The sequence below is a fragment of the Eulemur rufifrons genome, chromosome 7, assembly GCF_041146395.1.
Source record: "Eulemur rufifrons isolate Redbay chromosome 7, OSU_ERuf_1, whole genome shotgun sequence".
Taxonomy (NCBI): domain Eukaryota; kingdom Metazoa; phylum Chordata; class Mammalia; order Primates; family Lemuridae; genus Eulemur; species Eulemur rufifrons.
This window is the reverse complement of record NC_090989.1, coordinates 241,707,857-241,733,043: the sequence shown is the minus strand read 5'-3', so window position 1 is coordinate 241,733,043 and position 25,187 is coordinate 241,707,857. Positions and strand designations below refer to the sequence as shown.

The 25,187-nt window shown below is 36.1% G+C and overlaps 3 protein-coding genes across 3 annotated transcripts; all 3 read right to left on the bottom strand.

Moving 5' to 3' along the window:
• Positions 1–5,632: 5,632 nt before the first annotated feature.
• LOC138387318 (interferon alpha-10-like) lies at positions 5,633–6,202 on the bottom strand. The gene has a single exon (XM_069474260.1). The coding sequence runs from the start codon at positions 6,200–6,202 to the stop codon at positions 5,633–5,635; it is 570 nt and encodes a 189-aa protein (XP_069330361.1).
• Positions 6,203–13,170: 6,968 nt separating this feature from the next.
• LOC138387317 (interferon omega-1-like) lies at positions 13,171–13,758 on the bottom strand. Its single transcript, XM_069474259.1, has one exon. It carries the CDS (start codon positions 13,756–13,758, stop codon positions 13,171–13,173), a length of 588 nt encoding a protein of 195 aa, XP_069330360.1.
• Positions 13,759–21,798: 8,040 nt separating this feature from the next.
• On the bottom strand, positions 21,799–22,368 carry LOC138387315 (interferon alpha-10-like). The gene has a single exon (XM_069474258.1). It carries the CDS (start codon positions 22,366–22,368, stop codon positions 21,799–21,801), a length of 570 nt encoding a protein of 189 aa, XP_069330359.1.
• Positions 22,369–25,187: the final 2,819 nt, after the last annotated feature.

The following is a 25,187-nucleotide window of genomic DNA, read 5'->3' as shown; positions in this document are numbered from 1 at the left end:
TGAAACATACTTGCTTAAGATTCTTACATTTAATGGAAAGCTACATAATATAAATGCAAGGCAGAATTTGATAATTTGATATATGGTAAACATTATAAGGAAAACTAAAATTAGAAAAAAAAAGAATAGCTAATAAGCCAATAGCGAAAATAAATTAGAATTATTAAAACGTTGTCAATTAGTCCAGCAGAAGGTAGGAAATAAAGAAAGAAAGGGACAAGAACCACAGGAACAAATAAAACAATAGCAAGATGGAAAGCATATGCCCAAACATGTCCATAATTAGGTAAAATATATATTGTCTAAACTTTCCAATTAAAAATCAGATATTACCTTACTGGGCAACAAACAAACAAATAAGATGCAATTTAAAAAACCTACTTTAAAAATAAAAACACAGACAGGATAAAATTAAAAGATGGAAAAAATTATAGCATGGACATACTACTTGCATTTTTTCAGTTTGTTCAGCATTTTTGTATTCATTGTTGTTGTGAGGATGGCAGTGATGGCCTTTAAAATGGTGATGTGTTGAACTGGAAACCAGAAGTCCCCCCAAATGTACGAATACATACCTAACATCAAAATAGCTATCTCTTAAGGAGGAATGCTCCTAGAGACAATCATTTTAACAACAGCATTTTAATAACTTTGAATAATTTAACTCACTGCATTCTTTGACTAAAGCATGACTAAGAGTCTTTAAAATGATTGAGCACATGGAGTGTAACTTGGTGTATTAGTTAAAGACAATAATTTCCAGATCCCTTTCCTTATTTCTTCATCTTTCTTGCAAATTTGATGATGAAGAGAATGATCTCACAACTTCCACTCTGACAGTTTGTCAGGCACAGTCATTATATTTCTGCTCTTTCAGATAGAGACATATTCCCTTGAAGTACCTGTTCACTTCTAGATTAAGGACCTCGCTTTCCAAAAGAAGCAAGTCTCTTCTGCATTAGGCAGGTGTCTAGGTGTTCCCGCTGCTGGTGAAGTCCGGTGTGCAGTTTCCACAGGAGGGTTGTGTTCCAGGCAAGAGAGGGGCGCTCTGTGCAAGAGGTTAATGATCTGCTGCAGCATCTCACGGAGGACACATACGGCCTGGCCTTCTGCCATCCGCCACCTCCCTGGGGGAATCTGAAGTCACTTTTGTCCTCCAGACACAAGAAAGGGGAGATTTTCCTCACTTGGCCCAGAAGCACTAAGGTCTTCCTGATGAGTAGGCCATGGTTCTGAGGCAGGTCACGTGGTTCTGCGGCAGCCCACCACGAGAGTCATCACAGGAGTGGGCAACTGGGGAGCTTGAGAAAACTGGTAGCCTAAATGAGATGTGTCTCGGTGTGTGTCTTGGCCCCTCGTTTCTTTGAAGACCTTTCCATGCATGTCTCTTAAATAGAGAACATAGGATTTTTCATTTTCCGAGTGTTCCTGTATACTATTTTTTTTTTTGCTTCCCTTTATGTTTCCTCTAAATAAAGGACATAAAAAATTTAAAGTACTCTACTCATTTTATCAAATAAAATTGAATTTGCCCTAAGAAACTTCAGATTTTCCAACATAAATAGATTCAAATCTTTCAAATGAGAACAGTTTTTATGTTAAAGTCAAACCTATATAAATAATGTTTTTCTTCTTGCTAATAAAATTTTATCTGTAACCTGGGCTCCTTTTTTTACCCTCTTTATTTTGTACACCAGCCTCTGCATTTGTCCTCTTGCAAAAGGATTTATTAGACCAGTTTGGCAGGTAACCTCCTTAGGAGAAAGGTCATCTTGCTTACTATATTATCATTATCACAAGGCTCGTAGTAATTGCTCAAAATACAGTTATTAACAAGTAATATTCTCAGATTTTCCTTTACAAATAAGACTTTCAAGTGTGGCCATTGCAGCTGTGCCTCATGTCAAGGAGTTTTCTACTTTTTCAGCACTTTCTTACTAATAATTCTCCAAGTTGTTGCCAAAATTACTGGCTATCTTATGTTTTTAAGTGCACTTGGTGTTCCAAATCTAATTCCAAGACCTACAACATTTTTTATCTTTCCCCAGCACCGCCTCACCTCTCAGGTTCAATAACACATCTTTAATATTACCCTCTCGCTCAATGTGCTCCCAGCCACACATTTTCCAATTTAACTCCCACTAACTCCTGAACAGGTTGGCATGATTCAGCTCATCACAATTTAGAAATTTTGGCACACCTTTATTGGAGGGTGATTGCTTATGTCCTCCAAACAGTGAACTGCCCAAGATTCCAGAGTGCTTCTATGATTGAACTAGGTCATCAACAGTGTCCACCTCTTCTTTGATCAGGTACAAAGTTGGTTCAAATGTTTCCATAGTCTCCAGATGACAGGAGCAAAAATTTATGCCCAATATGTGTATGAGTGGGCAGAGGTTGGGTAAATTATCTTATTTAAAAGATTTTTACATTAAATAGCAAAAGAAATTTTATTTCATCAAATGTTGATTTCTATGTTGAATTGTTAAATTGTTGAATACTTTTTGTGCTCTAAGCTTCTGAGCTGGCCACGGGGAATTCACTAATGATTTTCCTCCTCTCAGAAGATTATATTGAAGTAACTACTAACCATCCCTGCATTATTCAGTCATGTGTTACTACTGAGCTTCTTGGTTCATTATTCTCTGTCTCATCGTGAAAATGTAGGGTGGTGAGGCCAAACATATGATTCTAGGTAAAATTAGCCTGCTTTTCTTTACTGGTTTCAGAGCTTTATTTTTATACATTCTTTTTAATTTAGTATTTTTCTGGGAAAGTGCTGACTGGCTGTTTCTGAATTACTTTCTATCTCATCTTGAGGTAAATACCAAAACAGGGAAGTGCAAATGGAAACATAAAGAACCTGTACCATTATTTTCCATTGCTTTCAATACATCTTTTTTTCTTTCTCCATTCAACATTCTCAGAAAGCTGTCATTGCATTTGGATACACTGAAGCCAAAGGAAAACAAATGCAAGCCTGAATATGATGAAAGTGAAAGAAGGAAAGTGATTCTCCCCAGTCAAAAAATAACGGTGGAATTTCCTCTCTTCTCTTATTCACCCTTCCACCTACTCCAACATAGTTTCTGTTTATGAATTCTACCAAGCCAGCTTCACTAATGTTGCCAAATTCATCTATTTTCTCATTGTAGTAGATGGTTCAAGCCCACAGAGAAACCTACTGACATTCAACTTAGTGTTTATCATTTAATCATTGTACATAATTTAATATGCCATGATCTAATAAATAAAATATTAAACATATTAATATGATTTCCCAATACATCAAACTCATGAAATATGTCTAGAGAAATGTATATTTCCAAAAATGGAAAATGTGCAGATAAAAAGTAATTCACATCCTTTTCCAGGTCCTCCTTTATTTCTCTCCTCTACTTCACAAGTCAAATTTCATGAAATTATTTTCTATAATATTGTCAATAACTTCTCTTCTCTTATTCATTCTTCTACCTACTCCTATATGGTTTCTGCTGAGTAAGTCTACCAAACCAACTTCCACTAAGATCACCAAGGTCCTATGTAGTGGGCAATTTCAATCCACATTTTATATGAATGTATCAATTCCCCCTCTAAGCAGTTTTAGTCTTTTAAATGCACTCTTATCACCCTTCTGTCTTGTCCTTCTGTGTATGGCCATACCAAATGTATTTCCTTTGTGATTTTTCCTTCCTCTTAAAGTTGAAGTTTGGAGGAATCGATCTTAAGTCCTTCTCTGACTTTATAAACTCTTCCCACGTAACCACTTCTGTTCCCAGGCTATCAGACATGGCATTGCTTGAAAGTTGCAGCCTCAAATATGCAATTGCAGTGAACATCTGTATTTACATCTCTACCAGTCAACTGAAGAGGATATCTACTGATTTTGTTTTTATTTCCTGACCTTCCTCACTCCAGCTTCTGCGAAGAGAATTTTGTTTTTCTTTCTTATTATAGCCTTTATTTATCTTAACAGATGTTAATTATGATTATTGTTTTTAAGTTTCTTCACTACAGAAATCAAAGATACAAGAGGTCAGGAAGTTTATTTGTGTATTCACCTCTATATCCTGAGGACTGCATACAACCTGGCTTAAAGAAAGTCAATTTGTACTGTACTTAAAACTAGAATATAATAAAGATGAGTAAATGAACTATACCATAGCTATTTTTAAATTTTTATTTTATAGATTAAGAGGGTACAAATGTTTTTGTTTTTTTTTTTCTTGTTGCATGGATGAATTGTATAGTGGAGAAGTCTAGGCTTTTAGTGTACCTGTCACCTGAATAATGTACATTGTACCCAACAGGTTATTTTTCATCCTCTACCTTCCTCTGATTCCCCCCCTTCTGAGTCCCCAGTGTCTATTATATCTTTCTATGTGACCATAGCCACTGCTTAGCTCCTACTTGTGAGAACATGTGGTGTTTGGTGTTTTACTCCTGGGTTATTTCACTTAGGATAATGGCCTCCAATTCCATCCAAGTTGCCACAAAAGACATTATTTCATTCTTTTTCATGGCTACATAGTACTCAATTATATATACATATATACACATATACACATACAGATATATGGATACACATACTTATACACACACATTTGTATACACATACATCACATTTTCTTTATCTACTAATGGGTTGATAGGCACTTAAGTTGGTTCTATATCTTTGCAGTTGTGAACTTTGCTGAGATAAACATACGAGCGCAGGTGTCTTTTTATAAAATGACTTCTTTTCCTTTTGGGAGATCCCTAGTAGTGGGATTCCTCAATCAAATGGTATATCCACTTTTAGTTCTTTGAGATATCTCCACACTCTTTTCCATAGGGGTTATACTAATTTACATTCCCACCAACAGTGTGTAAACATTCCCTTTGCACCACATTTGCATCAGCATCTATTCCTTTTTGAATTTTTAATAATGGCCATTCTGACAGGGGAAAGGTGATATCTCATTTTAGTTTTAATTTGAATTCCCCTTATGATTAGTGATATTGAGATTCTTTTCACATGTTTTGTGGCCATTTGTATATCTTTTTTGGAAAAATGTCTATTTATGTCTTTTGCCCACATTTCAATGGGGTTGTTTTTTTGTTGTTGATTTGAGTTCCTTATAGATTCTGGATATTAGTCCTTTGTCAGATGTACAGCTTGCGAATATGTTCTCCCAATGCACAATATACCATAGATTATTAATCAGGTTGCACAATCAGGCTTGATGTTTCTTTTTAAAGAATATAGAAAGACAAGTTTTCTACAGTAAAAATTTAATAAATGAAATAAAATAATAAATTGATTAAATATAAAGAATGTGTTTTGTTATATTAACCACAATGTAAAGATGCACAGGATATTTTATGAACAAAAATAATTTAAATCTTATAAATAGTTTAATAAATAAATTTTTAAATAGACAAACAGATACATAAATATGGTCATCTGTAAGGGACTGGTGCCTTTAGAGTTGAACACGATGATGCTTAACAGTCCTGAAAATATATGACAAATTTGATTCAATTCATGTCATGAATATAGCAGAAATGAGAATCTTTGAAGTGGCAGAACTTGTGGAAGTGCAAGATGGTGTATTAGTCCATGAGACTTGTTTCCACGTTGGACCAGGTCTCATTCCTCTCTCCTTAATCTTTCTTGCAAGGTTGTTGATGAAGAGATACATTTCATGATTTCTGCCCTAACAACCTCCCAGGCACAAGGGCTGTATTTCTTCTCTTTCAGGTAGACAGTGATTCTTTGGAAATATTTCCTCACAGCCAGGATGGAGTCCTCATTCATCAGGGGAGTCTCTTCCACTCCCACGTCCTGCATCAGACAGGCTTCCAGCTCATCCAGCTGCTGATAGAGTCCAGTGCAGAATTTGTCTAGGAGGGTCTGATCCCAAGCATCAGATGAGTCCTTTGTGCTGAAGAGGTTGAAGATCTGCTGGACCAGCTCATGGAGGACAGAGATGGCTTGAGCCTTCTGGAACTGGTTGCCATGAAACTCCTCCTGGGGGAATCTGAAGTCATTTCTGTCCTCCAGGCAAGAGAAAGGAGAGATTATCCTCATTTGTACCAGGAGTCTCAGGGCCCTCCTGTTACCCAGGCCATGGGTCTGAGGCAGATCACAGCCCAGAGAGCAGATGGACATGCAGCTGAGCCCCAGCAGGGCCATCAGTACAGACAAGGGCAAGGCCATTGGGGATGTTGCAGAAGCTGCTGGGCTGGCTGAGGTGGGTGATCCTGAGCCTTGGTCTCTAGGTTCTCTGAAGACCTTGCTGTGTGCATAGTCCTTAAATAGAGAACATACTACTTTCCATTTTCTGAATGTCCCCACATTACTTTCTACTTCTGTTTTTGCTTTCTTTATGCACTCTCTGCATGGGTTTAGAGCAGTTTCTCAACCATTTTTTTTTTATTACCGTCTCCTTCCTACCTTGTCCCCAGAGTCTTTTTAGAAATTTATTTCTTAATTGAAACTCCCATTAAATTTTAATAACATATACTGTATATGTATTTATGTACCCTATGTATATCTCTATTTTATACATAAAAAGTGTAAAGTTTATTCTTTTTATTAATTGCGGAGTTAAGAATGGAAAAAACATGAAACTAAAAGTTAAATTTAAAAGCTATTGACATTTTACTTAACTCTATAAATTTGCAGAGCAACTTTTAATTAACTTTATTTACTTATATAAATTACAATGTATCAAATTATGTTGAAAATTAAAAATTTGTCAATATGTATGTAATAATACCAATGTAATGATATACTTAAAATCATTCTAAACTTTATTTTAAAGGAGAAAAATGAAATCATTTTCTCCACATTGATTTTTAATGTACTTAACTTTTAATTTTACTTCATATGAGAAACTAATTTTGCTTCATTACCGCTAGATACTCATTCAGAGGTTGTCAAGATTTTTTTCTTTTCAGCGCTTGACATAATTATTGATGTGTTGGAAAACTTCAGTAGAATTAAGTGATAAGATATAAAATATTTGCATTTAATTTTCAAAACCCACTTCACATTCAGAAGCACTGAGTCCCAAACATAAGCAACATCCAAAGGACAGTCAGTGACAGCCCATAAGTAAGCAAAGGCCACCTCTCACAATATGACTCTAAGATCAAGCAAACAAAGAGAAAATCCTCCAATAAGCCATCTATTCATCATAGCACTGATCTTGCATGTATTTTGTCTATCTTCCATGAATTCAATGTCAGTATTCTCATTTGATATACAAAAAAACCCAAAGAGAAAAATGAATACTAAGGAATAATATTATATTGAATAGGGTTGAACTTAGGAGGGCCACAGTCTATTGTAGTATATAAGATTTGTTCATATCCCAAGAATTAATTTTCACATCCTTGGGAGTAATAGCATCACCAGAAATACATCATTTAGAAAATATCATAAATTTGAAACTTTCTCTTTTTTTTTTTTTTGCATTAAAGTTCAAATTTTCCAAAGAATGTACATAGGTACCAAACCAAGTACATTTTATCAATCAGAATGAAAACGTTTTTGTCTTAAATTGATAACTGGATACATATTGAATATTACCCTGTGAAGCATTAGTTTACAGCTCCAATCCTGAAGTCTGGTTTTACTTTTTTATTTTGCACAGGAAATTAGGTTGCCTCAACCCTCTAGATTCCTACTGTTTAAATGGTAGGTATGGGACCATCTTCTGCAAATCAGCTCTTTAATAACTGGACTGTGTCCTATTCACTGTGTTATCTTCACCAGGCCTAGGATAATCACTTTAAAAATAATTTTTACTGAAGAAATTTCTCAGTTTTTCTCTTCCTGCTGAAGGCATTTATGAATAATCCAGCTATTTTGCTTCACTATGGCCATATTTGCTGGAATTATAGTAGACAATGGCTATATTTCCACTCTACTCTCTTATTGGTAATAATGCCTATTGAGTTTATTATTAAAACAACGGAAATTCTAGCTTCTTGAAGGTTTGTATGGTCTGGGGATCAAATCGCAAGGGCAGCATGATTTTTAGCCTTTCCCCAGCACTGTATTTAACTCACAAGTATGACCTCATCACTAATTTGCCCTCTATTTGTCAAAATAGAAAATAGCTAGCGTGGTGTCATATACAGAGCCACATATCTAACTCATTCTTACACATGCTACAATATGGATGAACCTTGAGGACATTCTGCTAAAATAAAATAAGCCAGTCACAAAAAAGAATTATAGTTGTCCCTTGGTTATGTGAGGGGGAATTGGTTCCAGGACCCTCTGTAGATACCAAAATCCCCAGATGCTCAAGTTCATTGTATAAAATGGCATAATATTTGCATATATCCTACGTACTTCTTCTCATATACTTTAAATCATCTCTAGATTACTTATAATACCAAATATAATACAATGTAAATTCTATGTATTGTACAGTATTATTTTTAATGTTTTTTACTGTTGTATTATTTTTATTTTTTTCAAATATTTTCAAATCTGAGGATACAGAGCCCATGTATATGAAGGACCAACTCTACTGTATGATTCTACTTATGTGAGGTATCCAAAGTAGACATATTCATAGAAACATGAATTGCCAGTGGCTGGGGTGTGGGAAGGGAGGGATGAATGGGGAGTCGTTGTTTAATATGTATAAAGTTTAGTTTTGTAAGATGCATTTCATTTTCTTATCTCATTAGTCTCCTCCAATCTGTAACACATCTTCAGTCTTTCCTTGTCTTTCATGACCTATAGACTTTTGAAGAATATTGGTGAGTTATTTTGTTGAATGTCTATCAGTTTGGATTTGATTGATGTTTACTCATGATTACACTGAGGTTATGGATTTAAGGGAAGAAAACCACAGAGTTAATCTGCTCATCAATCACATCACACCCATATCCAGTGTACATGACATCAATATGTCCTGTTTCTACTGATGTTAATCAGTTGGTTAAGATGGTGTCAGCCAGGTTTCCCCAGCACAAAGTTATTAATACTATTTTTCCTTTTCTATATGCTATATGGTTGAAGCATGTTGCTAATACCAGCCTACACTCAAGTCTCTGATCCAGCCTTTTTTTTCCACTCATTTTTATCTTATTTCTCATTCTTTGTTATGCAGTATAATTTGCCATTTGGGGATCTGCAAATGTTTATCATTTTATGAAGCCAGTGCTCTCTACTTTAGAATAATTCTAAAGTTCACTAGGAAATAATGCAAGCAATAATATTAAAATATAGGAAGGAATTCTTGGCTTTAGCTACCTCAAGCAGAAGAATTAAATGAGTTTTACAGTATCAGAAGTAAAATGCGTATAGCACTGAATAAAATTTAATAATTATATTACTAAAGCAAATTATCTCAAAAATAGTTGTAATATCAGAATGAATTATATTTATGGTAAAAATGTATGTGTTATAATAAGGAAGGAAATAAAATTTCATTGAAGGTTTCTAGGAAAATTGCCTGGCATTGACAAAAATCAATTTATATTTTCATATCACAGATAAAAACTATTCCCAATGAAATATAGAAATTAAAGGTTAAAAACAGATTTACAAGAAAAGGAACTGAATATTTGTAAAACCAAAAGGGAAATGTGGTTGGGGGAGGGATAGTTGTATATCCTAGAGGGTGCTTGGAAAGATATACAAGGAACTGTCCAGCTCTTGTACACAGGAGCACTTATGAAAAAAAAGTGCTCATTATTTATATCCAAAGAAAATGAATTCAGTATATCAAAGAGATACCTGCACTCTCATATCTATTGCAGCACTATTCACAATACCCAAAATATGGAATCAACCTAAATGTCCACCAATATATGAATGGATTTTTAAAAGTGTGGTATATTCCTGTGGAAAGCATTATGGAGATATCTTAAACAGATTCAAGTAGACCTACCATTTGATCCAGCAATCCCATTGTTGGGCATATACCCAAAGGAAAAAAGGTCATTCTATAACAAAGACACATGTACCTAAATGTTTATAGCAGCACAATTCACAATTGCAAAGATGTGGAAACAACCCAAATGCCCAGCAATACATGATTGGATTAGTAAACTGTGGTATATGTATACCATGGAATATTACTCAGCTATAAGAAATAACGGTGATATAGAATCCCTTTTGTTCTCCTGGAGAGAGTTGAAACCCATTATATTAAGTGAAGTATCCCAAGAATGGAAAAACAAGCATCACATGTACTCACCAGAAAATTGGTTTCCCTGATCATCACCTAAATACACATCTGGGAATGATACCAATCGGATATCAGACTGAGGTGGGGGGTGGGGGCAGCGGATGGGTGTATGCCTACATAATGAGTGCATTGCGCACCGTTTGGGGAATGGTAACGCTTGAAGGTGCTGACTCGGGGAGGGGGGCTGGGGAGGGAATGGATATATACCTACATGATGGGTGCAACGCGCACTGTCTGGGGAACGGACACGCCTGGAGCTTTGACTTGGGGGGACAGGCGGTACATGGGCAACGTATGTAACCTGAAATTCTGTATCCCCCATAATAAGATGAAATAAAAAAAATTATCCTGAAATTAAAAAGACAAAAAAATAAATAAATAAATAAATAAATAAAAATCCTTATTTCGAGAAAAAAATAAAAATAAAAAAAATAAAAAATAAAAATAAAAAATAAAAGTGTGGTATATATGTGCAATGAAATACTATTCAGCCATAAAAAAGAATGAAGTCCTATTATTTGCAACAACATGGATGAACCTAGAGGACATTATGTTAAGTGAAATAAGCCAAGCACAGAAGGACAAATTTTACATTATCTCACTCATATGTGGAATCTATAGTGGTTACCAGAGTGTTGTGGGGAGAGGGAGATGGGAAGAGGTTGGACAACAGGTACAAAGTTGCAGTTAGATAGAAGGAATAAGTTCTGGTGTTCTATTGCACAATAGGGTGACTGTAGTTAACAATAATGTATTTTATATTTCAAAATAGCTAGAAAAGAGGATTTTGAATGTTCTTACCACAAAGAAATGATAAATGTTTGAGGTGACAGATGTGCTAATTATCCTGATTTGATTATCACACAATGTATACATGTATCAAAACATCACACTGCTCCCCATACTGTGTACAATTATGTCAATTAAAAACAAAACAAAACTTAAAAAATAAAATAAATTTTAAAAATCCCACAAGTGTCCATCAAAAAAATATGGCTAGAATTTATAGAAAATGTTTATTATAATGATTAGAAGTTACAAAATTATACATATATATAATGTAAATGACCAACATAAAAACTGGAGTAAATGAAGTCACAGATAAAATAAAATGAAACAATTGTAAACTTGGTTGAAAAAAGAATTACAATTAGCAAGGAAATGGATTATCATTGAAATTTACCATAAGTAATATTAATTAGAATAATGATAACATAATTTTAATAAATAAATTATTATTTTCAAATAAATAAGCAAATCTTCAAATCAAATTTTTAAATAGGTAATAGTTTATATCAAATAAATCAAATACATAAAATGTTCAGTATAGCATGGTAAATATATTTAATAAGAATGTACTGTATACTTGAAATTTGCTAAGGGAGTTGATCTTAAGTATTCTCATCATACACACATAAAAATAGTAACTATGTCAGGTGATGGAAGTGTTAATTAGCTTGGTTGTGGGAATCATTACAGAAGGTATATACGAGTATACATATTAAATACCAAAACACCATGTTTTACACTTTAAACAATATGTAATTTTTTATATGTCGATCTCACCAATAAAAAATGTTCAGAAGGCTTATTCCAATTCATCCATTCTTTGAAAATGATCTCAGAAAACATGAAAAAATGCATAGAGATGTTAATAACATTTTCCTCCAGGTATCACCTTATTTCTCAACTCCACTTCACAAACAAGCTTCCGCAGATGTTTTTCTATATACAGTGTACTTAATTCCCCTTTTTGTGTTTCCTCTTCAACCTACTCTCATCTGGTTTCTGTTCCATTAATTCTACTAAATCAGATCCTCCTAAGATAATCAATGGCATCTATTGTCAGGTCCCCTAGGACAGTTCAGCCCTGATTTTCCCTGAAAGCACCATTGTCTTCTCCTCTTTTGTCTCTATTTGTCCTTCTAACTGCACTGGCCACTCTGCCTCAGTGTCTTTGCAGACTCTCCTTCTTTGCTTTTCTTTCACTGCTGAGGGTCTGCAAGATGAAGGTTAGGTTCTCATCTCAGTGTCCCCATTGCCCCCTCTTTTTATATGTGACCACATCCATTCCCATGTCCTCACTACCAGACATACAATAAGGCATCCCAAATTAATACCTTTACTCATAGCATTTCTTGATCATTCCGGACCCATATTTTCAACTGCCAAAGACTTCTGCACTTTCATGTCTCCCAGGCACCTTAAGAAGGATATCTAATGTTTTTTTCCCCTTCCCAGCATCATTTGTACCTAAAGCTTCAGGTCAGTGAACATTATTTTCCTTTACTTCTCTTTGCAGCATTTAATATAATTCAAATAACATAAGCATTAATACTGTTTTTATGTCTCCTTCCCTGTAAGGTCTGAGAATTCCAATACAGCAGGAATTTTTTGTGCTTTATTCACATATATTTCTTTAAGGAAATTCCAAAATCTTCCACTTACTCAACTTACACATATGATATGGCTGGAATGAATGAGTTAATGTATTGTGCCATACTTTCTTCAATTTGATTTACAAAAAGAGAATGTAGACTTGGTTTTCAGAATAAACAAATGCAAAGAGTTTTCTTTGGTAAGAATTTAATAAATAATACAAAATGCAAATTTAAAAACATGAAAATGTAGATATTTAATAAATTTTACTACAATGTAAAGCTGAACATGTTATATTAAAATATCTAAATATTATACAAAATAAATAAATAAATAAATATTATACATACAATACATGCAAGAAGAATGGATATAAATAAGTAAATAAATAAATACTATCAGGGCAGTCATCTCTGAGGAACTGATGCCCCTAGACTCAAATGTTTTTAACATATACTTAATACTATCGATGAAGTATTTACTAAATCTAATTCAATAACTTCTAACTAAAGCAGAAATGAAAGCCGTTTGTAACATACAAAGACACATGTGCAAGGGTGATATAGCAGATAAGTCAACGAGAACCATTTCAAGATGACCCCAGGTCTCCATCCTTCCTTCTTAACTTTTCCTGCAAGTTTGTTGATGAAGAGAAGGAGCCCATGACTTCCACTCTGACAATTTCCCAGGCACAGTCACTGTAGTTCTTCTCTTGCAGGTAGAGACGAATTCTCCAGAAGTACCTCCTCAAGGCCAGGGTCGAGTTCTCCATCGCACTGGCAGAGTCTTCCTCCGCCGTCACCTGCACCAAGCAGGCCTCCAGGTGTTCCAGCTGCTGGTGAAGCCCAGTGCGCAGTCTGCCCAGGAGGGTCGGGGTCCAGGCAGCAGAGGAGCGCTCTGTGTGGAAGAGGTTGAAGATCTGCTGGAGCATCTCGTGGAGGACAGACACGGCCTGGGCCTTCTGCAGCTGGCTGCCATTCACCATCTCCCGGGGGAATCTGAAGTCGTTTCTGTCCTCCAGACACAAGGAAGTGGATACTCTCCTCATTTGGTCCAGAAGCCCCAAGGTCTTCCTGCTAAGCTGACCTTGGCTCTCAGGCAGGTCGCAGCCCAGAGCCCCAACAGGGCCACAGCTGCACATCACCAGGGCCGTCAGTAGGGGGAGCAAGAGGGCCATTGGGAAGTGAGGCTGCTGCTGTCCTGGCTGAGCTGGGGTCGGGGTGAACCTTGGACTCTAGCTAGGTTCTCTGAAGACATCCTTTCTATGCATGGCTTTTAAATAGGGAACAAAACAATTTTCATTTTCTGAACATGTCTCTACACTTTTACTTCTACTTTTTATTTTCATTTATGTATTCTTCATCTGGCCTAAGAAGATAACATCAGGCTAAACTATTAATTTTTCATTAGAAGTTTAATTTTCCCAGTAAACTTCAGATGTGTCAATCCAAATGGATACTTATCAATCAAATGAGAAACATCTTTGTGCTAAAGCTAGAAGTGTATATATGCATGTAAATAATCACACACATACATACTCTCACACACACTTTTTTTTATACATAAATATTGCTCTTCTCTGTTCTAGGAACAAATTTTAAGCCCTGATCCTAGGGTCCATTTTTATCCTCCGTACTCTACATAGGAAGTCAAGCTCCTACTGCCCTATAGGTTTTTGTGTTTAGTTAGGGATGTACCAGATCATCTTTGTCAATTAAACTTTTTGTGACTGAGTTTGTTTGCTGTTTTATTTACCACAGAGGTTGATGGTTGTTAAAGATTGAACTTATCTGATGTTTCCCTTCCTTCTACAATATATTCATTCAGGTTTATGTGGTTATGCTTCACTGGAGTCATAATGTTAGAATCATGTAGACATTGCCCTTTTTTTTTTTTTTACCTTTTTTTTTTTTTTTTTTTTTTTTTTTACTGGAGGTCTATACTGCTCCTCAGGTTGTGCTAATACTCCTAGTAGGAATCTGGGATTCTTTTCAGGAGCATATGGGTGTGGAGAGTCTAATTCCATGATGATGCTATTTCCTTAGCACCACCTCCCTCACAAAGTAGGTATCACATCCGGAAACACCCTCCGCGATAGCGTGATAAAGTATCTTCAATGCGAACTCTCCCACACCCATTTCTTTTTATTTATTTATTTAATTCTTTTTTCAGCATATTGTGGGGGTACAAAAGTTTAGGTTACGTATATTGTCCTTCCCCCCCGACCCCCCCCACCCCCGAGTCAGAGCTTCAAACGTGTCTATCCCCTAGACAGTGCGCATTGCATTAGTTCAAACGTGTCCACCCCCTAGACAGTGCGCATCACACTCATTATGTATGTATACACCCATCCCCTCCCCCCACACACATCTGCCCGACACCCGATCAATGTTATTCCTAGATGTGTTCTTAGGTGATGATCAGTGAAACCAATTTGATGGTGACCACACCCATTTCTTGAGGTCAAGCTCACTACATCCTGATGACTTGAGAACTCCTGTGCTGAGGAGGGGCTTGTTTCTTTGTTGCAGAAATAATAAATCCTCCAAAATCTTTGCCGTTGCCCCTAGAGTATTTGTGTAAAGGGCCCTAGATCTCAGTGGTGATTTTCTTTTCCCCTGAAACATGCCTGTCAAAAGTGTCAACAGCCTTTGAATGCTGATAGATAAAGTTTGTTTTGTCTAAGTAGGTGGAGGAATTATCCAAACGTAATCATTTTATCTTCAGTACTCAATTTTTACTTTGCCAAGCACAATTTTCATTCTTCAACTCTTTTACTTAAACTGTCGAACACTTGTTATGCTTGAAGTTTCTGAGCTGGGCACAAGAGATTCAAAGCAGATGTTGTCACTCATTAGAAGCTTATGACGTTTACAGATACTAATGTCCCTAAGTTGTTCATCAATTCACCGTGGTTCTCTTGAAGTTCTTTGTTCCTCTGCCTCTGACAGTGCAAGTCAGTGAGTACCATGCTGTCATGTCAAAGAGTAATAGCCTTCTTTCCTTTACTCATTTGTGATTTTTTTTTTATTTTAGATTTAAAAATCAACAACAAAAGAATTTTGAGAATATTTTTACATAGTGGTTTACTGGGCAAGGTTTGTCTTGCTCCTTTTGCCTTATGTTCTAATTCATGATGAAGTATCACAAAGAGAAGTAAAAGTAAGGCAAAGGGGCCACATCATTTTTCTCCTTAATTTTCAAGATTTCAGATTTTTTGATTCTCATTTCAATTTTCCTAGAAAGCAAAACTTGACAGTTGTTTGTGGGCAGCAAAAAACAAAAGTAATTCATATTGTCATGAAAGTGAAAGAAGGGAAGTGATTTTCTGCTAACAAGTTGCAAAGTGTAAGTTAGCAAAGTTCAGTCCAGCAAAGTCAGGGACCAGGGGCTCTGGCAGAAGGAAGAATGAAGGCCAATGTTGAGGTGCAGAAAGTCAGGGAAGTGGCTGCTTCTACCAGAGGCTCAAAGAAGAGCAATTCCTGGGTCAATAAAGTGCCCTCAGCTTTGTAATAACAGGCAACTGACTTTCTTTTATTTAATCCACATGTGATCAGCTCTGAGCAGAGAAGGGATAAGTCACACTAACCAACCCTCAAGAGACTAGCAACCAGTCCCCAGTTGCTTAAACATTATCTCTGGCAGCATAATAGATGTTAGCCTTGCCTGGGCACAGTATCAAGTTAATAAATTCACCAAGCAATGAAAAGATTGCCTGGAGAAACCTAGAATTAACAGAAGGGAAATTATAGATGATCCCAAAAGATTCTGCTCTTAATCTAGATAATAATGATGAAGAAAATGATAACACCAAAATTTATTACATGCTAAATACGGACTACTCACTATTCTAAGACATTTGAAAATATTAACTCAGTCCTCTCAATAACACTATTTGTATTATACTAATTTATATAACTGTTTGGTGAGAAATATAAATACCGAGAGATAGGCCAAAGGTCCAAGGTCAAAACCTTAGGTAGAGTTGAGATAATGGCTTGTCTGGAAGGCTCTGTGAAAATAAGTGAAGAATAGAACTGGACATAGGATTTATGAAGCAAGGAAACATTAAGTAAAGGGACGTGTAACAAAACCAATTTTACCATAGGCTAATTGATACAAAGAAGAGTGAAATTCCTACAGCATATTTCTGGTCACAAAAACATCACCAAACTTCTAAGTAAATACTCAAAACATTTCTAATATTAAACACTGAAATAAGTGTGAGCTATACATACATTTAAGAAAGATTAATAAAAACAAGTACGATAATTATTTTCTGATGAATCATTGAGTGACAGCAGTCAAAGTGGATGCTGGTTTAAATCAAGAAATAAGTGTTTGCAAAGCAAAAATTGTAAGAAGCACCTCCTAACACCAGCAGTTCAGAGCAAACCGTAACACATATGGTGTACTTGCTGATTGCTTTCCTACTGCATCCTTCATTGTCATGCATTTGTATGATTATCATATACTTTATGAATTCTTATTTTATAACAATTGACATTCATTCATTCATGCATTTCCAACCCACTTATCTCGGTTCAGTTTTGAGCAAATGTGAATCCTATACCTAGTGCATTCTCCTCCTGTGGAATCAGAACATGGACTGGAACTGGTCCTATCCCAGCAGGGCAGGGTGCAAAACAGGAACCAACCCTGGGCAGGACACAACTCCATGGAATCGAGAATTGACAGGAATATTAGGTTTTTTTAAAGGGGGAAGAAGCCCATGGTAACATGATAAACTTATAAGCATAGCAAAACCACAAAAGAAATGGTGGGGTTTTCTAAATATGTACAAATTTATGACTTCTTTATATGAAACAGATCATGGCTACAGAGGCTTTCCAAGCAACGTGATGTGATGGAGCCTGATCTCAGGATTTCTTCCCCCAGAAACCAAAAAGATCAGGAAAATTAAGTAAAATGTATAAAACACATAGCCATTAAGGACGGAAGAGAAATAGTATTTGAAAAGTGCTAGGACATCAACTAGGGAGTCTCAGTGTGATAGTTAATTTTATGTTCCAACTTAGCTGATCCAGGGTACTCAGATACTTGTTCAAACATTATTCTAGGTATTTCTGTGATTTTATGTTTTAGATAAGATTGATATTTAAATAAGTGGACTTTGAGTAAAACAAATTATCTTCTATAGTGTAAGTAAGCTTCTTCCAGTCAGCTGAGGGCCTTGATAGAAAAAGAATGACCTCCCCAGAAGAAGAGGAAATTCTGCCAGCTGACCACACGTGGACTTGAACTGCAACTCTTCCCTATTTTTGACTTGCCAAGCTTCCACAATTATGTGAGCCAATTCCTCAAAATCAATCTCTTTCTCTCGCTCTCTCCCCCTTCTGTGTGTGTGTGTGTGTGTGTGTGTGTGTGTTGATATATTAATATATGCATTCTGTTGGTTCTGTTTCTCTGGAGAACCCTGATAATAGGCTGAGAAGCCAAATCTTATCCACCTGTTAAATTTCTCCATCCTTTCTTCTGTAGGAGAGGAGAAGACTGCCCGGGACAAAATTTGTGAAATTTATCCAAGACCCTGATCAAACTCAAGTTTGAGAACAGTAAATCAAATGTTGAGTGTGTAGCCGGAGAAGTTTCAAGAGACTCCTCTGCACTTGCAGGCCCAACTTGCTAACTCAGCAATTTACACATATTCCCTCAATGAAAATATGATGCTGACCATAGGAATGCCTCTCAAATTATACCAAAATTGATATATTTGAATAAATAAACCTCACTAGACCTCAAGTAACAATGGCATTATTCATTCACATTCCTCAGCTGTTGTGGGACTTCTCTCTTTTGCTACACAGGCAGAGTTTTTGCTATTGAGGGGAAGAGGTGTCAACATCATTGGTCAAAGTGACCACAAGAATATTCTTCTATTTGTTAATATTTGAAGACTGATATTAGGAATGAATCTGTGAAACTAAGATTGTACTGTTAAGAATTAGGGCATTATTAAACATGAGGTTTATCTGAATACTTTTGAGTCACAATCCAGATTGGCAGCTCTACCTGCCTCCATGGATCCCCATAGTGTGTGGAGGGGGTGATCCTAGGGAGGGTACACTGGTCGGCACAGCAGAATACATCTCTCTGTCCCTACAACAGGCAATCCCAAGGGGTCCATGACCTGCCTGAATCCGGAGACCCCTTCTCTTTGTAACAGACCAAGGGTAAGGAAACAGGCTTATGACATCACAGAACATGTTCTTGCCAAGAAGTAGCCTTTTTGCAGCAGGAAGAGAAATCCCCAGGAAGTGGTAAGGTTTCTGCATAGGTCTGAAAACAGCTCTCCAGTCTTGGTCACTGCCCTTGTCACACGTGGCCACCAAGGCGCTGTCTTCCCCAGGCAGGTGTTCAGGAGCCCACACACAACTTGGATCCCGCTTTCTCTTTCCTTTTAGTTACAGCTACTATTATGTCATACGCAACGGAAATCCAGGAAAAGCTCTTCTGCGGATGTTTCTGTAAAACCTAGAAATGTTATGTAACTTCTGCTTTCTACCTGTGGTGCTCTGCTCTTTGGGGAAACCACAAAGCCTGAATGACAACACAACAGAAAGCAGCTCTGTGAATGGCCAGGAAGGTGAAGGGAGTGAATGACCAGGATACTATGGGGAGTCTACCTTGAGAGGAAGGAAACCCAGGTGATATGGGAGTATATTCTGGAATGCTGAGAGTGAGGAAGGAAATGTGCCAGGTGCTGGCATCAGTAAATAAACACGACATGTTTGGCACTTTGACCTAAATGCTTATTCTCCTCTCTCAGGTATTTATACAAGCCACCATTTTCTGAGTGAGTATAAATAGGACACTACTTTGAAGTGAGGAGTGACAATTTTTCAGCCTCTCTAGAATTCATGACAGAACACTGTTTTTCTAGGCTGCCTCCTTTGAAGGTTGGTCACTGAAAGGTAGGACACAGTTCCTAAGAACTTTACAAAAAGACAAATAATATTCTCATCTATAGCTGTATGAAGAAAAAATAGGAAAATACCTACCATCTTTTAACTCCTTACTCAGTGGAGGATACTATGATAAGTGTTTTAAAATATATGTGTGCATTTAAGATTCACAACAACTATATAAATATCTTGAAACCATTTTATTTATGAGAAAAATGAAGCTCACAGAGATTAAGTGGGTTTCTCAACATCACACATACATCCAAGCAGAATGAAATTTAAATGTAAAATTCTTTATTGTTAGTTACACCTGATGTAAATTTTGTGTTCTGGATTTCTCTAATAATTGTTAAATCTTTTTTTGACTCCTAAATTGTACACAACTCTCTTGCTATTTCCTTGATTCATGTTGTATTTTCAGCTAGTTTTGTCCCCTTTTTTTCCTTTAAGTATTGAGAAAGAGATTCTCTGATCTAGTTTCCCAATTTTATTTTGTGAAGAAAGTTTGTCAGTCTTTACCGATATTCAACATAGTATTAATCAAAATAGTGATAAATTATTATCATAAATAATTTAATGCTATGATTTAAAATAAATATTAACTATATTAATATGATTTGCCAATACATCAAATCCATGAAATCTATCTACAGACATATATATTTTCAAAAAAGGAAAAGCTATGCAGATAAAAAATAGTCCATATTACCTTTAAGGTTCAACACTATTTCTCCCCTCCATTTCAAAGGTAAACCTCTTGAAACTAGTTTCTACATAAATGATCTCTGATTTCTCTTCTCTGATTCACTCTTCCACTTACTGCAATATGGTTTCTGCTGATTAATACTAGGAAGCCAGCTCTCACTGAGATCACCATTCCAGTCTGTCTTCCTGATGTCGTGGGCAGTTTCAATCCACATTTTCTGTAAGTCCATTGATTATTCTTCTAAGCACATTTATTTTCTTAAATATACTTTTATCATCATCTCTCTCATACCTCAAATGCAAGGTATTCCACCTCTGTTTCCTTGTTTGTTCTTCTCTCCTCTCCTTTCAAAGGTGGAAGGTCCTCAGAAGCAAGTTTGAGTCCTTTTCTCCCTCTACTGTCTCTCCCCACATGACCCTTTATTTGGGGGTTCTCAGTTGCCAGTCATGAACCTCCAGGCCTTATATTCCTTATAAATTGCAAAGTCATGTATTCAACTGGCAATGAATATTTACACTTAGGCGTTTACCAATTTATAGAAAATATCTCTGCATTTATTTTTATTTCCTCACATGCCTCAGTTTACCATCTGCTGAGAGAATTTCGTTAGTTTTTCTTTCTTCTCATTATAGCATTTAACATAATTGATATTAATTTAGTGTGATTATTGTTTTTTGGTTTCTTTCCCTATAATAATCAAAGATGCAAGACAGCAGGAACTGTATTTGTTATATTCACCTCTGTGTAATGAAGGCAACAGACAACATGGCCTAGATTAAATTAGTTTTTACTTACATCTTGAATATAACAATGATGGGTAAAAGAATTGTACCATCTGTTCTTTCATCAGGTTGTATAGTCAGGTTTGATGTTTCTCTCTCTCTCTCTCTCTCTCTTTTTTTTTTTTTTTTTTTTTTTGAGGCAAAGTCTAGCTCTGTTACCCAGGCTAGAGTGGTATCATCATAGCTCCCTGCAACCTCAAACTCCTGGGTTCAAGTGATCCTCCTGCCTCAGTCTCCCAAGTAGCTGGGACTACAGGCACATGCCACCATGCCCGGCTAATTTTTCTACTTTTTGTAGAGACAGGTTCTTGCTCTTGCTTAGGCTGGTCCCCTACTCTTGGCTTCAAGCAAGCCTCTGCCTCAGCCTCCCAAAATGCTAGGATTACAAGCATGATCCACCACACCTGGTCTGATGTTTCCTTTTAAAGAATAAACAACACAAAAATTTTCTACAGTAAAACTTTAATAAACAAAAAAATTAAATAGATTAAAAATAAAGAATACATTTTGTTATGTTAACCACAATGTAAATGTGCCCATATTTTATGAACAAAAATAATTTAAATCTTATAAATAATTTAATAAATATTTAAATAAATAGATACATTAGTATGGTCATCTGTAAGGAACTAATGCCTATAGAGTTGAACATGATGTTGCTTCATACTCCTGAGAACATCTGACAGATTTGATTCAATTCATGTGATGATTATAGCAGAAATGAGAGTTTTGAAATGGCAGAACTCACGAAAGCGTGAGATCATGTTTTAGTCAATGAGACTTCTTTCCTTGTTGGACTAGTCTCATTCCTCTCTCCTTAATCTTTCTTGCAAGGTTGTTGATGAAGACAAGGATTTCATGATTTCTGCTCTGACAATCTCCCAGGCACAAGGGCTGTATTTCTTCTCTTTCAGGTAGACAGTGATTCTTTGGAAGTATTTCCTCACAGCCAGGATGGAGTCCTCATTCATCAGGGGAGTCTCTTCCACTCCCACGTCCTGCATCAGACAGGCTTCCAGCTCATCCAGCTGCTGATAGAGTCCAGTGCAGAATTTGTCTAGGAGGGTCTGATCCCAAGCATCAGATGAGTCCTTTGTGCTGAAGAGGTTGAAGATCTGCTGGACCAGCTCATGGAGGACAGAGATGGCTTGAGCCTTTTGGAACTGGTTGTCATCAAACTCCTCCTGGGGGAATCTGAAGTCATTTCTGTCCTCCAGGCAAGAGAAAGGAGAGATTATCCTCATTTGTGCCAGGAGTCTCAGGGCCCTCCTGTTACCCAGGCCATGGGTCTGAGGCAGATCACAGCCCAGAGAGCAGATGGACATGCAGCTGAGCCCCAGCAGGGCCATCAGTACAGACAAGGGCGAGGCCATTGGGGATGTTGCAGATGCTGCTGGGCTGGCTGAGGTGGGCAACCCTGAGCCTTGGTCTCTAGGTTCTCTGAAGACCTTGCTGTGTGCATAGGCCTTAAATAGGGAACATACTACTTTCCATTTTCTGAATGTCCCCACATTAATTTCTACTTCTGTTTTTGCTTTCTTTATGCACTCTCTGCATGGGTTTGAGCATTTTCTTAAAAGTTATTTTTTCATTATTGTTTCCAACCTCCCTTGCTGCCAAAGCCTTAAGATTTTTTTTCTAATTGAACCCCTGATGAAAATTTACTCACACTGATATATTATATTTTTATGTAATATATGTGTATCTCTACACATAAAAGTGTAAAGTTTATCTTTTTCTTCAACATAGGGTTAAGTATGACAAACATTTTAAGCTAAAAGTTAAAAGTTAAATTTCAAATCTCTTGTCATTTAACTTCATAACTAAATTTGTGTAGTGACTTTAATTTATTTATTTATATAAATTGTAATGTATCAAATTACATAACCAAATTAACAAATTATAAAAATACATAATAATACCTAATGTAATGAAATACTCAAAAATCATTCAAAACTGCTAAAGAATATTAAATATTTTAATTATTTTCTTACTCTTTATTTTTAGTATACTTTTAATTTGCTTCATATGAGAAAATTTTTAACTTCACTAGCTGCTAGAGATATTCACTTAGATATTGTCAACTTTTTTCTCTTCAGTATTTGACATAATTTTTGATGTGTTGAACAACTTTAGTAGAATTAAATAATAAAATATAAAGTATTTATTTTAATTCTCAAAGCCCACAACACAGTCAGAAGTGCTAAGGATCAAACATAAGCACCATCTACAAGACAGGTAATGACAGCACATATGTATGCAGAGGCCACTTCTCATGATGTGACTTTGAGATCTTATAAACCTCGGAAAGTCCTCCAATCCTCACTGTCTATTTGCCATAGGTTTGTAGAGCTGGCCTTTATACATTTTGTATATCTCCCATGAACTCCATGTCAATGCTTCTCATGTGATACACAAGAAAACCCAAAGGAAAAAAAATACTGAGGAATGAGGTTTTCTCAAATTGGTTTGAACTTTGATGGTTCATAAACCATTGTAATATTTAAGATTAGTTCTCACCTCCAAGAACTAACTTTTACATCCTTGGGAGCCATATAGTACCCAATGAGAATACACAGTTGAGAAAATATCATCAATTTAATTTTAAAAATTTTTTGTACTAAAGTTCAAATTTCCAGTGAATCTTCAAAGGTTCCAATCCTAGTTGATTTTATCAAATTAAAGGAAACCATCTTTGTCCTAAATGTCCATAATAGGATGTCAACATGATAAAGTAAATGGGCTGTATAGTTGTTCTACATAGCAGCTTTTAATACAGCAAAGACAATCTGGGATTTATATCCAACAAGAGAATGAGGGGGTCAATGGATGGAAAATCACTAAGAGATGACATCAAGGGAAAGAGGATCCTTGCTAAATCAACTTAGCAGAATTCTTGATAAAGGCAGGCCAGGGAAATCAGATATCAAGGATTAGGGTGAGGAATTTTATCAGATATCAAGAGTGATCAGATATCCAGGGTCAGGGATGAGGAATTTGATCAGATGTCAAGGGTCAGGGATGAGGAATTTGATCAGATATCAAAGGTGATCAGATATTAAGGGTGTGAGGGATTTTCATAAAACTGACTTAGTAAGATTCTTGCTACAACTAGATGAGGCAGACCAACGACAGGGCCCAAAGACATGACCTGCTCAAGAAGAAGGCTAACTAAAGTTTGCCCAAGAAGAAAGTTTTGTCAGAACCTTAAGGGCTAAGGAATAAGAGAACAATCTTCTAGCAGTTACACAGGAGATACAATTTTATGTCTTTTGGAAAAAAAATTGAAATTTAACAAATGATTTCAATCAATGAAATGTATTTTTTAAAATTTTAATCACTAATGTTAAGAATTTTGGAAGTCTATTTATTTCTTTTATTTTGAAACAATTTTAGATGTTCAGAGAGTTGCAAAGATAGTTTCTCTGTTCCCTTTATCCCACTTCTTTGAATGTTAACAACTTATATAACCATGGCATGATTATCAAAATGAGGAAATTAAGATTGCTGTATTATTATTAACTAAATTTCAGACTTCATTCAGAATTTTTTCACTGATATTCATTTTCTGTTCCGAGAATAGATCCAAGTTCCCACGTTACATTTCATTGTCATAGCTCTTTAGTCTCCTGCAGTCTATAACACATGCTGAGTCTGTTCTGAGTTTCATGACCTGGAGAAGTTTGAAGAATATTGGTTAATTATTTTTTCTTTTTAAATTTTATTTACTTCTTTATTTATTTGAGACAGAGTCTTGCTCTGTCACCCTGGGTAGAGTGTAGTGGCACCATCATATCTCACTGCAACCTTAAACTACTGGGTTCAAGGGATCCTCCTGCCTCAGCCTCCCAGAGTGCTAGGATTACAGGCATGAGCCACTGCACCTGGCCTATTGGTCAGTTATTATGTCAAATGTCCATCAATTTGGATGTATGTGGTATTTTCTCATGATTAGATTGAAGTTATAGATTTAAGGATAAATACAATAGAGTTGATCTGCTCATCCTATCACATAATATAAGGGATACATGATAGCATATGTCTTATTACTGCTGATATTAAACTTAATAACTTGGTTAAATTGATGTCTTCCAGGTTTCTCCAACATAAGAGAAAGTTTTTACAAACTCTGTTAGAAACATGTCACTAATATGAGCCCACACTCAAAGGGAGAGAAATTAAGCTTCACTCC